Genomic DNA, 14,826 nt, shown 5'->3' with positions numbered 1-14,826 from the left:
AAGAATATTTATAGATGCTTAGGTACATATATTATCAAGTATATATGCCTTACAAAACTCAAGATGAGATATGATCGTAAGACACTCTCTCTTATCTGGTCTTGAGATCCCATTTTAATGTAGGAATCTTGTTTAGTTGCCTAGCGGTTGTTTGAGGGACCAACTTTATGTTTAATTTATGTTGGCTGGCACAGACTTCAAAAATAGAAATAGTTATTTGTTGTAAATACTTTTACTTTAGTTAATAAATAAATATATATAATTATTTGTAACATTTTCATAATATTATTTGGAGTTTTTATTTTTTATAAATTACTTTATTTTCATTTTTAAATATCCTTGAAATGTAAGGATAAATTAATATATAAAAAGTACTACTTTTAAAAATGGTACTTTTAACAACTAACAAGAAGCGTGTGAGTGGTTTTTATGTAATTTTCTTAGTATTACTATTTCAACCGAATAAAAATCATTCCAAATAGCTCTATTTAAAAAAATGTAAACATCAACAAAAATACAGTAATATGAGTATAACCTACAGTAATAATATTAAACAATGTGAATGATTGAACTAAACAATGAACAATTTCTTATAAATATTTCTAAGTTACTTTTTAAAATAAAAGTAAGATAAAACTAACAATAAGAAACATAATAAATGAAATTGATGCCAAATTAAAAAATAGCATTTACCAGTAACTCAGTCAATAATTTGTAATTCAATATAAACTTCAAAAATCAAAATTTAAAGGGTCAAATTATGAAATTTTACTTCTGACTGCATTTTTCAACAATTTTAAAATTAATTTTTACGTAAAATATGGGTAAGCATACTTGCCAATGTTGCAAAAGCTGTTGCTTAAAAGTCTTCCCAATATCACATAAGCTGGTGCTAATAATGTTAACACTAAAGATAAAATACATGTGTCTAGTAAAAATAATAAAAGGAATGTGATGAAATTACATTAAATAATTACAATTAAGCGTGAGATAAGGTTCCTAAAATTCAGGAACACATGTTTACTTAAAACGTTGTAACTAATTTATTTAAAGAGTTCAAATAAAAATATTCTGAGACAGCCGAATAACTTCAGCCTCCTTATCATTCCTCTTAATAATACAAAACTATATAAAATTTTTATATCTTCACAACTATGTAATTTTTAATGTAAAAAATTTTCCACTTCAGTTAAACAGAAGTAACATATTTTCAGGTCCCATACAAGAACATTTTACAAAAAATAAAAAGGAGTATTAAAATTGGCGGGTTTGATTGTGAGTAAAGCTTTCATACTTTATTATATAAAACAAGAGGAAAACAAATTAAGAACCTCGTTTTGGTACTTATGTATTAAAACGGCGTCACTATGGTTGTAAAGTTATATATAATAGGTCTATAATTGATGTCTGTTGTAATGCGTTAGGAAAAAGGTAGAAACACAAAACTAGAAATTGAATTATTTATTCAAATTAACCCTTTTTTTAACCTCTGCTACTAATGTTAGGTATTGCTTCAGAGAATGAAAGAATCAATTTTTTGTAGTGTGTGAAAATACCATGCCTGACCGGGACTCAAACCCGGAACCTCCAGATGAAATTAATGATTAGGTTAATTCAAATTAACCTACTTTTCTTCTTTTTTTTTAACCTAACCTAACCTTTTTCATTTTCTGTTTAGCCTCCGGAACCACCGTCAGGATTACTTCAGAGGATGAAATGTATGAATGTAAATGAAGTGTAGTCTCATACGGTCTCGGTCGACCATTTCTGAGATGTATGGTTAACCGAAACCCAACCACCAAAGAACACAATCTAGTATACAAATCTGTATAAAAGTACTATCATTACTAGGATTTGAACCTTAGAACTCTCGACTTCAAAATCAGCTGATTTGTGAAGATGCATTCACTACTAGACCTAACCTGCAAAAATCTAACAGCTTCCTCTTCACAATGTGGAAGATCCCAAATTTTAGGTGCACACATTTTACTTATAAGTTCACCATTAACTTTAACAAATATTTTTATTTCATACCTCATAATACCCAGGTTCTTGGCGTCTTTTTGGAGCTCTAATAAATGCATCACATAACAACGAACCATCATCCTTTTTATGATTACGTATTGTATCATACAAATGATGAATAACATCCACCTAAAATCAAAGCAAAAATAAAAAATTAGCACAAAAACCTCTACTTAAAGCACACCTAATATTAACTGTTTATTATTTCACACTACCCATCCTCATTTTTATGACTGAAATGAATGTAAAGCATTTAAAGTATGACTAACACCAGTAAAGAATAGTCATTTCACATACTATATTCTAATTTTTCATGTTTGTTTTATGCAGAAAATGTTCTTTATTTTAGAAGGTAGCAAATGATATGGCTTACCAAAAAAATCATCACTCGCGTGCATGCACACAATCACAGTTATTGATGGTTTATTCAATTTTATATGAATTAATTAACTAGCACTGATCTCATGTGGCTTACAAAACTTACAAACCAAAACATTTCTGTCTGCATTTAAAATGAACATTTTTACAAAACAGGGCTTAAAGGAGGGTTTCAACATTTTTTGGCATCAATAAAGTTAATGACACTGATGCGAGTAACCAAAGGAACTACATAAAAGCAAGCAAATCTGTTCAACATTTACAGATATCTCCCTCTGTGTGCAAAAAAGCATGGTATGTTTTAAATTTTAAACTAAACAATTCAGAAAAAATCAATGAATAAAAATATTAGGAATTTGGAGAGGTAATGAAGATTTGCTAAAAATTATATATGGGATCCAAATTGAATAAGGACAAATCAATTTCAATAAAGCACAATGTTTAATAAACATTTCACTTAGAAAAACAATCTTACCACGAAAAAATATAACAAAGATTCAAAAAGGTTTTTTCAATTAAAATATTTTATACAATTTTTGTTAAAAAAAAATTATTCATCTTTCATAAAAATTATTTTTAATTCATTTTTGTTTAATAATAATATAATAAGCATATTTAATTCTATTTTTATTTTTGTTCATAGAGTTAAAATGAGTCAATGTATTAACTGAACAATATATAAAAACTCAATTGTCTGAAGTAGGCAGGACCAGACACAGGTTCATGTGAATGATCTGGATATTCTAGAGAATTCACAGATAAATACACAATTGTTGTCTGGGAAAAAATTAGTAAGTCATCAGCTTAACTTCATGAACACTGCCGACTGAATTCAATTTCTTTAAATTTAATAATTTCCTTGTTGTGGATCCTATCAAAGAGAACCTTCCTATCAAAGAAAATCTGTTCACCTGGTCAGATTAATGAAGAATTCTACCAAGATATTCTAAGGTGACTATGAAAGGATACAACAAAGATACATCCATACAAGTGGTGCAGGAATGACTGGTTCTTTACCGATGTGAAGTCACATACTGCTTTCATCAATCAATAGTTTTTTGGGGAAAAACAACATGGCAGTTGTTTCTCATCCACTGCATTTACACAACTCTGCTACATGCGATTGAAAGTTGAACATCACGGAGGTGAAAGAATTGATGCAATAAAAGAAATTCAAAGCAGAATTGCAGGCAGTTCTGTACACAGTAAAATAAACACTTTCAGGATGCACTCCAGCATTCCATTTGTGGCAAAAGGACTAGGATCACTGTCTGAAATCCAAAGCTTTGGAGTTCAGACACTCTCACCCACTACTACGAAGGTGAGAGTGCCAAATACAATCCAGATATGTTATAACAGTATTTAGTGTAACATTTTGAGAATTGTTGAGAAGAACCATCTAATAATGATAATATTAAATGAACAGTAATACTACTTAACACAGAACGTAAGTAAATAGTAAAATAAGAACCAATTTATATGTAACACGCTCAGGTAAGAAAATATGTTAAGCGTTCAACTGAGTGTGTGTTCCCCTTCCCTTTTTACCTTTCATTGCAGTGAGTGGGAGAGAGGCAGTCACACCTTGACCGTGAACTGCTACAGTTGTATAAGTGATTTAAACTCGTAAATGTTATTCACTGTATTAAACTTAAGTAAAGGGGAAAACCATTCTAAAGAACAAACCATTACTAAACGCAATTTAAACAATTCTTAACTATTATAACCATTATTATAAACTATAATTATTATTATTATTATAATTATTAGCTATTAACTAATATAAATGTGTTATTATTATTTAAGTGTTAAATTGTGTATTAATAATTAACTTCATGTACTGATTAAATAGTAAATCTTATTTTCATATTCACATTGTCTAATATCTAACATTTTTTGGTGACCCCCAATGTGATTTGAAAATTCAAGCATAATTGAACAATGTGCTTAAATCCTATATGGTGAAGCTTAATTAAATGATTTTAAAGTGTCTGAACAAACTTGAATGAAAGCCGATCTATCAATCTACAAATATTTTAGCAAGTTGTATTCTTAGTGAGCTACACGATTTGTGTGACTAATTTGTGAAAGTGAGTATTATAAATTAATTTTTTTTAACATTTATTTAACTATTTATTAAATATTTTTACAAAGTACTGAACGACGCAACAAATTAAACATAAACAGTCAATTGAGCTAACTAAAAAAAACATGCTTCTGGACGAACATTTAAAACTGTATAAACCTACCAATTCCATCTACTACATACCAGCTGATCATCTACCATTCATCTTACTCATCATGAACAATGTATCCTTTAATTTAGCCATTAATAATACAAATAAATAATTAAACAATTATAGCAATAAACATTTTTATTTTCATAAAGTTATAATTATTTAACTTATAGACTACTTGTATCTTTCTCTTGTATCTTGTACTTTTACTAAAAACATTAAACATTTTGTGTGTATTTTCCATATGTTTATGTATCACTAGTTGTATTTTATGTACAGTAATATGAATTTGCTTAGAAGTACACATAGTTAAGTTTCTTTGCTTTCGTTTTGAATAAGTAAAATCAAAAGTATACTCATTTTGTTAAAATTGTCAAGTTATACACATATAAGTTGTAAGTTATAAACAAATTAACCTAGTATATTTATGTAAGTAAATTTTACATAGCATTTACTACCAACTTTATGCAAGTTTTTGGTGGATGAGATGTTAGCATGCTATTTGTTCCTTATCAGCTGCCTAACCCAGTCTGGCATCCATCAGTTTAGCAATAATGTTATTAACTTTTAAATACTACATTTAGTCATCTAATCGAGTATAATTAAACAATTTTTAGTTTTAGCATTATCTTTCTTTTTCACAGCACTGCTAATCTATCAAGATAAAATTCTTGTATTATTCCATAATATTATTCCTTGTTATTCATTTTATTTAATTATTAGCTAGATTTATTTTCGTTTGAATAATCATATCATTATTCAATTCTATTCTTGAATCATTTAAACAATCTATAATTAAGTATATGGTTCATTTTGTATATCACATTATGACATCATTGCTTTATAAGTAACTTTACAATCATTAGGAACTAAGCCTTATTTGTAATTCTCAGTACTCATATATTAACTTTTAGAAGTTTGTACATTTTTACAATTTCATCATGCGTTTAGATGATTCCCATTCAGATGCTCCTATGGGTAAACTCATTGAGTTACGACATAAACATGGATACATTAAGGGCAGGCTGACGGGCATTAAAACTTTAGTTGATTCATTCGATTCAGAAAATAATAGTCCTTCAGAGTTAAAAACCCGTTTAAAGACACTTGAAGATTGCTGGTCCGAATTTAGCTGCATACGATCAGAAATTAGGGCTACTTGTAAAGATACAGAGTACAAAAACGAAGAAGCTGAGTTATCCTCATTTGAATTATTACGAAATCGAAAGTAAGTAAAATCAATAATGTCCTAACAAACCAATCCAACAAATATGAATCAGCTTGGACTCTCCTTAAACAGTGATTTAAAAATACCAGATTAATAATAAAGGCTCACATACAAGGAATACTAACTTTTAAACTTGACAAACCTCTCATTCCACCGCACTAAAGAACCTATACAACCGCCATTAATAAGCACTTGACTGCCTTAAAAAACTTACACAAACCTACAGATCAATGGAGTATACTCTTAGTATTTTTAGTTACAAATAAATTAGGCCCGGAAACAAGAGGTCGCTGGGAGGTGTATTATGCAATAAATATTCTTAGTGATGATAACAAAGAGACCAATACTGATTCATCTGAATCCAAATTTAAACCGTATTCTTTAAAAAATTTAATGCAATTCTTATATAAAGAAATAATGATCTTAGAAATTTGAGAAGAAAATCAAACAGTAAACTCAAAAGGACAGTCATTTAAAAATACCCAACCGAAATCACAATTTAACCCAGCCACAAATAACATTTCATGTCATGAAAGCAATAGTCATTGTGCAATCTGCAAGGACAATCATGCAACCTTTACCTGCACGCAACTCAGAAATCTTAATTTGAAGTGAAAGAGTCCTCATAGTTGCAAATATTGCAACAAACATCATCACAGTATTCTTCATATAGAGAAAAGTAGTCAAACATCACGAAACAGCAACCTAAGATTGACGCTACTGAACCTTCTATATCGGCTTGTTCTAGTAACAGGGAAGAAATTATTCTAGCTACGGCAACTATCCTCATAAAAGATAATCAGGGTGTACCATATCCATGTTGCGCACTGCTCAACAGCGGTAGTCAATCAAATTTCATTAGCCAATCACTAGTTTCAGCTTTAGGTCTTAAACAATCCAAAATCCTGGTATCTGTTGCTGGAATTGGAAACACTGGAATGTCAACAAATGCTTCAGTCAATGCTACAATTAAATCGAGATTAAACGATTATGAAGAAAATATAACAATGTTAGTTTTACAAAAAATTGTTAAAAATTTACCAACATCCTCCGTAAACTTACTTAAACATACCAGATGATATGGAATTAGCTGATAACAAATTCTTTCAATCTAAACGAGTCAATGTGCTGCTTCATGCAAACATATTCTTCGATATTCTACAAGAAGGTCAAATCAAGCTTGGAAAGAATTTTCCAATTTTACAAAATAGATTTTTGGCTGGGTTGCAAGTGGCAAGTTTGTATCAAACCATACAGTGCATAAACGTCTTTCTCTTCCTCTGCCACTTGTACCACTTTGCATGAATATTTAGATGACCTCATCGCTTCAATTTGGAAAAATGAGGAGAATTCAAGCAATGACAGTAAATCTTTTGAAGAACAAGCATGTGAGCAACATTATATATCCAACATTAAACGAAAGTCAGATGGTAAATTCATTATCAAATTACTTTTTTCTGCTGATCCTGTGACATCATTAGGAAGATCAAGGGAACACACCATTAAACATTTTTATTCTTTGGAGTATAAAATCAACAGAGACAGCAATTTGGAGGTGAGTTACGATGATTTTCTTAAAAAATGATGAAATGGAATCTGTAGTTGAAGAGAGGGAGCCTGAACTCACTTGTTACTTACCTCATCATCCAGTCATTAAAGAATCCAGTTCTACAACTCGATTATGCATTGTTTTTGACGCATCAGCTAAGACCTCGAATAATTATTCCTTAAACGATATCTTTATGACAGACCCCAACTATACAGCATATTTAATAACTATAATTCTATCATTTCGTACTCATTCCTATGTATTTACAGCAGACACATTACGCAAATGTATCAAAAAATATTTACAGATGAAAGTCAACAAGATTTACAACGAATTGTATGGCATAATAATATAACTAAAAAAATTAACACTTACAGATTGAAAACTGTTACCTATGGTACTGCTTTGACTCCATTTTTTATAATCCTTTGTTTGTTTCAACTGGCTGAAGAAGGGAAGGCTTCATCTCCTAGAGAATCTTATTTCCTTCCTTCAGAGATTTTTACATAGACGACGTCTTAACCAGAGATTGTTTAGACGAATTAATCAAACAACAGTCCAACCTACTTAATCTATTGAATAGTGGAGATTTTGAACTGCGGAAATGGTGCTCTAACCACTCAACTATTTTGAAAATATATCAAAGGAACATATCGAACAGGATTCATCATAGAAGACTCAGATAATAAGGTAATCAAGATCTTGGGATATATTGGCAACCATCAACAGATACTTTTTGATTTAAAGTAAACCTACCTGATCCTCCAGAGGTTGTCAGTAAATGTGCTATTTTATCAGACATAACTCGACTGTTTGATCCAATTGGAATTGTCTCACCAATAATTATTACTGCTAAGCTTCTTATGCAAGAAATCAGGCTTATAAAGGACTTAGGCTGGGATCAGAGGGTTCCTGATGCGTTGTGTATTAAATGGAACAACTACAGAGAATGATTATGAATTCTAAATCAACTGACTGTTGAAAGACGAATATTAAGTGGAATATCTAGTCAATTATTCAAAATACACGGATTCTCTGAAATCCAACCCTTCCACATCCAAAAGATGTGGAAGGTTAGATTTAATAAACGTTGAAAGAATCACTTTATGGACTAATTCTACCATCATACTACATTGGTTAAAATCTCCTGCAAGAACTTGGCAAACATATGATGGGAATCGAGTATCAAAAATTCAAGAACTGAAGAAAAATTGCACATGGAAACACGTAAGATCTCAGGATAATCCAGCTGACTTCATTTCTCAATCTGTTTCACCTGAAATTCTCCTAAGTAGTAACCTTTGATGGAATGGACCTCTATGGTTATCTAACAAGCAAGATGATTGGCCTCAGCCAATTCAAACTATTACAATCGAACCATTAATTTTACAAAGAGCTGTAAAATACTTTGAATTAATTGACAAATTTTCTAGCTAGACTAAACTTCTATGGATTACAGCTCTTTGTAAAGAATTGTAAAAACCCTCAATAAAATTAGTGGACATTTAACTTTTGGAGATTTGTCTGAGGCTGAAGTAACATGGATTAAACAAACACAGCAAGCTTTAGTTCAAGATTCTGACAAACTTAAAAACAAAAAAGAAGTAAGTAATAGACTCAAATCATTGGTTCCTTTCATTGATACTTCGAGTCGGAGACAAGCTAAAAAACCCATTAATTTTTCCTGATCACAAGCATCCTATATTACTTCCATCAGATCATCATGTTATTAAGCTGAGAGCACTTCAAACTCATTTGAATACTTTACATGCAGGTCCTCAAGCCTCCTGGCAGTGATAAGAACTAAATACTGGCCAATTAATGGTAAGATTCTGACTTGATCAATCATTAGAAATTACTTCCATTGCATCAGAGTTGCTCCTAAGACCATTCAACATTTAATGAGAGATCTGACTTCCCATAGAGTGCAACCTGCTTGCCCATTCGAAAATTGTGGAATTGATTTCTGCGGCCCACTTCTGTTTCATCGAGTTATGCAAAGAAGATCTATGCCAATAAAGGCTTATGTGGCATTGATTATTTATAAGTCTACCAAGGCTATACATCAGGAATTGGTTCCAGATCTGAGTACTTAGAAGTTTATTGAAGCTCTTGAAAGGATAATAGCACTATGAGGTAACATTAAACACATTTATTCTGATATCGGCACCAACTTTATTAGTGCCAAAAATTTACTCCACAAATTTAAACAAATGTTTGTCTCTAAAGATCACATTAATCAGATGCATTCATTTTGCACTGCTAATGGTGTAACGTGGCATTTTATTCCTCCCTGATCTCCCCATTTTGGCGATCTGTTGGAAAGCATGAATAAAAACCATAAGAAATCACCTAAAACGAGAATTGGGAACTAATATTCTGTTGTATGATGAACATAAACCCTGTTAATTAACACTGAGGCTTGTATCAACTACCGGCCACTCACTGGTCTTTCCAATGACCTGAATGACCTAAATCCCTTAACACCTGCTCATTTTCTAACAGGTGGTAACCCCTTGTTTTCAATCCCTTCACCTGATTTTTCATGAGTAAATTTTAACTGGCTAGAACAATGGTGATGTTTTTAACATATGTATCAGAACTTTTGGCGATGTTGGTCAAATGAATATCTCTTCACTCTACAACGCAATAAGTGGAATAAGGATCACAAACCTCCGCTGCCTGGAGCATTGGTACTTCTAAAAGAAGAACTCTGACCTCCTCTTCACTGGGAATTAGGTCGATTACAAGAATTGCACTACGGTCCTGATGGTAGGACTCGCATCGCCAGCATTCATACAGCTAAGGGACTGGTAAAAAGAGCTTTGAATAAACTTTGCTTTTTGATGCTTTAAGTCAGTCACTTCAACAGGGGTGGCATGTTAAGCATTTGAATGAGTGTGTGTTCCCCTTCCCTTTTTACCTTTCATTGCGGTGAGTAGGAAAGTGGCAGTCACACCTTGACTGCGAACTGCTATAGTTGTACAAGTGATTCAAACGCATAAATGTTATACGCTGTATTAAACTTAAGTAAACGAAAACCATTCTAAAGAACAAACTATTACTAAACGCAATTTAAACAATTCCAAGATATTATAGCCATTATTATTATTATTATATAAGCTATATAAACATGTTATTATTATTTAAGTGTTAAAATGAACATTAATCAATAATAAACTTCATGTACTAATTAAACAGTGAATCTTATTTTCTTATTCACTTTGTCTAATATCTAACAAGATACATTAACGTAAAATAATATGAATAACATAAATTAATAAATAATAATTAATAAATATTAATATATGATAATATACATAATATTTATAAAATTTAATCTCGGATCACAGTATATAATCAAATAAAAAGAACAAACGACAAAAAAATGTTAACATATTATTATAAAATAAGAAGTTTTAAAAATCATTACATACTGAAAAAGTCTCATGTTGCAAAAAACAATAACAGAAACAATAAAAGTGAAAGAATTTCATAATTTTTTCATAATACTTTTTTTTATAATTTATCATATATAACAAAATAAGTCATTTATTCCAAATTTCTACATAAATAATTTCATACCATCACATATTCTATGCGGCAAATTTTATGGTTTTAGGTGTTTTTTCAAAAGAAAAGAATAAATTCCCACGGGATAGCACCTGTTGTTTACTTTTTATAGCTCTTTTAAGATTTAAAAAAATATTTTGCAATATGTATTGTGCAATGTGCAGTGTGTGTGTTTGTGCGCACATGCACGCCAGTCTGTTAATATCTTCGGCTCCAATCTGGAAACAATCTTTTATAGCCCAATCTTTCAGTCAAAACTTTATAAATCAAAAACTATGAAACATCTGGAATCATCAAAGACAATCATGGCAAGGTGAAGTGCTTTTCCCAATTTTTTTTCAATTTTCTCAGTCAAATCATCTGTTATCACTGACAGCCAGCCATTATGTTCTTTCTTGCCCTTCTCAATTGAATGCCCTTCTTGCATTTTGAATTCACTTGCCCTTCTCAAAATGAATGGCACCATTTCTTACTTTAGCATCAGGGTCAATCCATTTGAAGTGATCCAAGGGTGGTTGCTTGACGAACTGAAAAAAAATTGAAACTTACCTATTTGTTTCCTACATGTCTCAAGACCTTAAAACTATTTTGTTTTAATTTTTTATTTAAGCAGTTTACCCGTGGTTGCCATTTTTAATACGGTGTGCACACCTATTTTTTGTAAGGGTTTACGGAGAAAATCATAACTAAAAAAATTTGGTCCTGGAAGATGAAACAAAAAGAAATTTATTCATATCTTCTCAAGGTAAAAGATTGGTCCACTGGTTTATTTACCTCTCTCTCTTCTTTCTATGAGAAAATTAGCAATAAAGTTGAACATGAAAAACTGTGAAATTTCACTTTTGGTAATTTTTTTCAAGAGGCAGGGATGGCACACACAGTTTGAATTATTTTTTTCTATATAGATACATGATAGTAGTTTTAATGTAAATAATATTAATGGTGATATACTTAACCCTAAAGTTTTATGAATTTTTGAAAAATAATTTTTTTTTAAATTCTAATTTTGGCTTCAAATAACTCTGATCAGGCTGGTGACAAATCTTAAATTTCTACAACTTACAGTGTTTTTGTAGATGTTTATTGCAAATAAAAATGTTTCTTGTATATTGTGTTAATAAAAAAGTTATAACCACTCAAAAGCCATGAAACCATGAAAAGCCTGTTAAAAGTGACCATTTTTATTCGCTAAATAAGCGCTCCAGGGGAGTTTCTTGTCATCTTGGAACTTTAATATTTTTATACTTATTACTTTAGTTGAAATAAACCTGTTTGAACCATTCAACTGCGGTATTCATATTATAACAGGCACTTGAAGTCATTTCCACTTGTCAGGAAAATTCATATTGCAACATGCTCATTTATGCTTGTTGCATCATTTAGCTTTGCAGTTACAGACTGATCAGTCTGACATTAGCCAATGAACTTTTCACATTTTTACAGTGTCTCAAATTTCATCCTGTGTTTGGAAGTGTTTATTAAATAAATAAGTTTTACTTAATAATATTATAGTTGCAAACTTTAAAAATCAGTTAAATTTTTACATTATTTATAAGTAATTTAACATAAAACAATGGAAGAACAATTTTCCATAGGAATTTATGTGAATGAAGAGCATCATAAAACAGTGTATGGTACAGTGCCAAAACAACTCATTAAAATTTGTGAATTTAGTGATGAAAACCAAATTATTTTTTACATGTTAATTCAAATGTTACTAGTGTTTGTAGATATCATGAAAAATGTTTTTGTCAAAAATTCAATCATCTGTATAGGCAGTTCTGTTGTGACCCTTTGAAAACTCATAAAAAAAATAATTAAGAAAACTTAAGACAAATAACATTAAAGCAAGCTCAAACAACACATTTTTCCAAATTTAAATTTAGTTCCTGGAAAGTCTCTTTGTGTTAACTGTTTCAAAAGTATCTTTTCTCAGCAGAACAAAGAACTATATAAATGCGAAAACCAAGAGCAATACACTGCCCCGCATCACAATACTGAATAATTGGATGCTGCTTGTAGCATTTTGGGTGTATCACCTCCATCAAAATTGAAAACAATTATCACAGATCAAAGGCCATCAGCATTAAAATGTAAAATAAATAAGGTATCTGAAAAAATAAATAATGAATAATAAACTTTCATTGCTACAAAAACAAGCTATTTCATTGAAGAATAATTACAATTTTGCTACAATTTATTTTTTCTTCGATAGTGTTTACAAAAATAAACCAATATAAAAATAAATTCTTGTAAAAATATATAGGCTAATCATTGAAAACAAAATACAAAAAAATAAGGTCTTAAAATCTTTGAACAATAAAAAAATGTACGAAATCAAAGAAATCAGTCAAAGAATTTCCTCCTTAATAAACTGATACTACAATGTATAAAAACATTCGAGGGGATATTTGATAAGTCTTCAAAAAATAAGAGCCATACATAACATAATATCCATCAAGTTTACACCAAACAACACATTGTTTTTTAGCCAACAATACAATGCTTGTTAGCCAAACAACAGAAAGTTTTGCATATTTTAATACCACGATTTATCTAAGTCATCAAAATATGTTTTGGTAATAACTTTATCATTTCATGCAAATTTCTTTCCAACAAGTCACTTCATTACATTTGGTAACAGATTACACTCTGAAGGTGCAAAGTCTGCAAATAGGGATGTGGAAGAGTTTTGTAGCATAATTCTAATAACTTTCTTACCACAATCGCACAAGAAGCTGGTGAAAAAGAAATTGTTTTGTGAAAGAGAGACTTCTTTTTATCAAATGTGGTCATTTTTTTTTTATTTTTCAGATCATTGAGCAAATATGGATAATATTGCCCAATTACCATTTTATGCTTCTCCAAAATGTTCATTAAAATTCACAAGCATCCCAAAAGACATTGACCATCACCTTTCCTACTAATAGAATAGATTTTGTCTTCTTTGAAGCAAGTTCCTTTAGTGTATTCATTGTTTTGACTTCAAAAATACTCAAGTGAGTTTTTGAACACTTCATGTGTTTGAGAGTCAAAACAGTGGGTGTAGGTTGCTAGTGATGTGTTCAAGTTTCATCATTTGTTATGAAATGGTGCAAAATTTCTGTAGATTACACTAAAGCCAAACCATGCTTAGAAAGTTTTAGTCATTAACGTATCTAACAATTACTGTAAGCACACACAGCAATTACCTTGCAGGCAGTTTTTTCATAAACTATGATGCACCCATCCATCTGATATGCCTATTGTCTGAATAATTATATACACTTTCAATCAACTATCCTCCATCATTTCATCAAGGATTTTTTTTTCACTATTCTTTGTAACTGTAATCCCTTCAGAACATCCGGAACACTCACTATAAACTGTGCTCATATGATCACACCAAAAATAACCTAACTGCTTGTAAACTTTCTATCAATGAAGATGACTTACCGCCATATTTATTTAGTTTGGCTTTATTTTCCTGTGCAATTTTGCATTTCAAAAAGTAATGTACGATACTACACAAAATTTTATTCATCCACTTTTTACAAATCACAATAATCGATCAACTCAACAGAATTATGGATGCATCTGACTGAAACTTTGTATATGATCCTGTTTTTGAGGTGCAGAAACTATAAATGCCTTCAACAATGTAAACTTAGCACAAACTTATCAAACATCTCAGATAAGTATTGAGATTAAGATTAAAAACATGTTTTTAAAATTTTAGATATACAGATCATCTCAGTCACTGACATAAAATGAACTATTACACTGCTATTACAATCTGTGGCAGATCATGAAATATAATTTTTAGTAGCATAATCTGAATATATATAAATCTAAAT

The 14,826-nt window shown here is 30.5% G+C and overlaps 1 protein-coding gene across 10 annotated transcripts in view; it reads right to left on the bottom strand.

Moving 5' to 3' along the window:
- The window catches only part of polybromo (protein), a 315,452-nt gene that overhangs the window by 289,713 nt on the left and 10,913 nt on the right, over positions 1–14,826 (bottom strand). For all 10 annotated transcript variants that reach the window (XM_075362328.1, XM_075362291.1, XM_075362318.1 and 7 more), the window contains exon 3: positions 2,035–2,154. In XM_075362328.1, the coding sequence (XP_075218443.1) occupies positions 2,035–2,154 (120 nt within the window). The remainder of the gene's footprint in view (positions 1–2,034; positions 2,155–14,826) is intronic.

This window comes from Lycorma delicatula, chromosome 1 (genome assembly GCF_047948215.1).
Source record: "Lycorma delicatula isolate Av1 chromosome 1, ASM4794821v1, whole genome shotgun sequence".
Lineage (NCBI taxonomy): Eukaryota > Metazoa > Arthropoda > Insecta > Hemiptera > Fulgoridae > Lycorma > Lycorma delicatula.
This window is presented reverse-complemented; position numbering and strand designations above follow the sequence as displayed.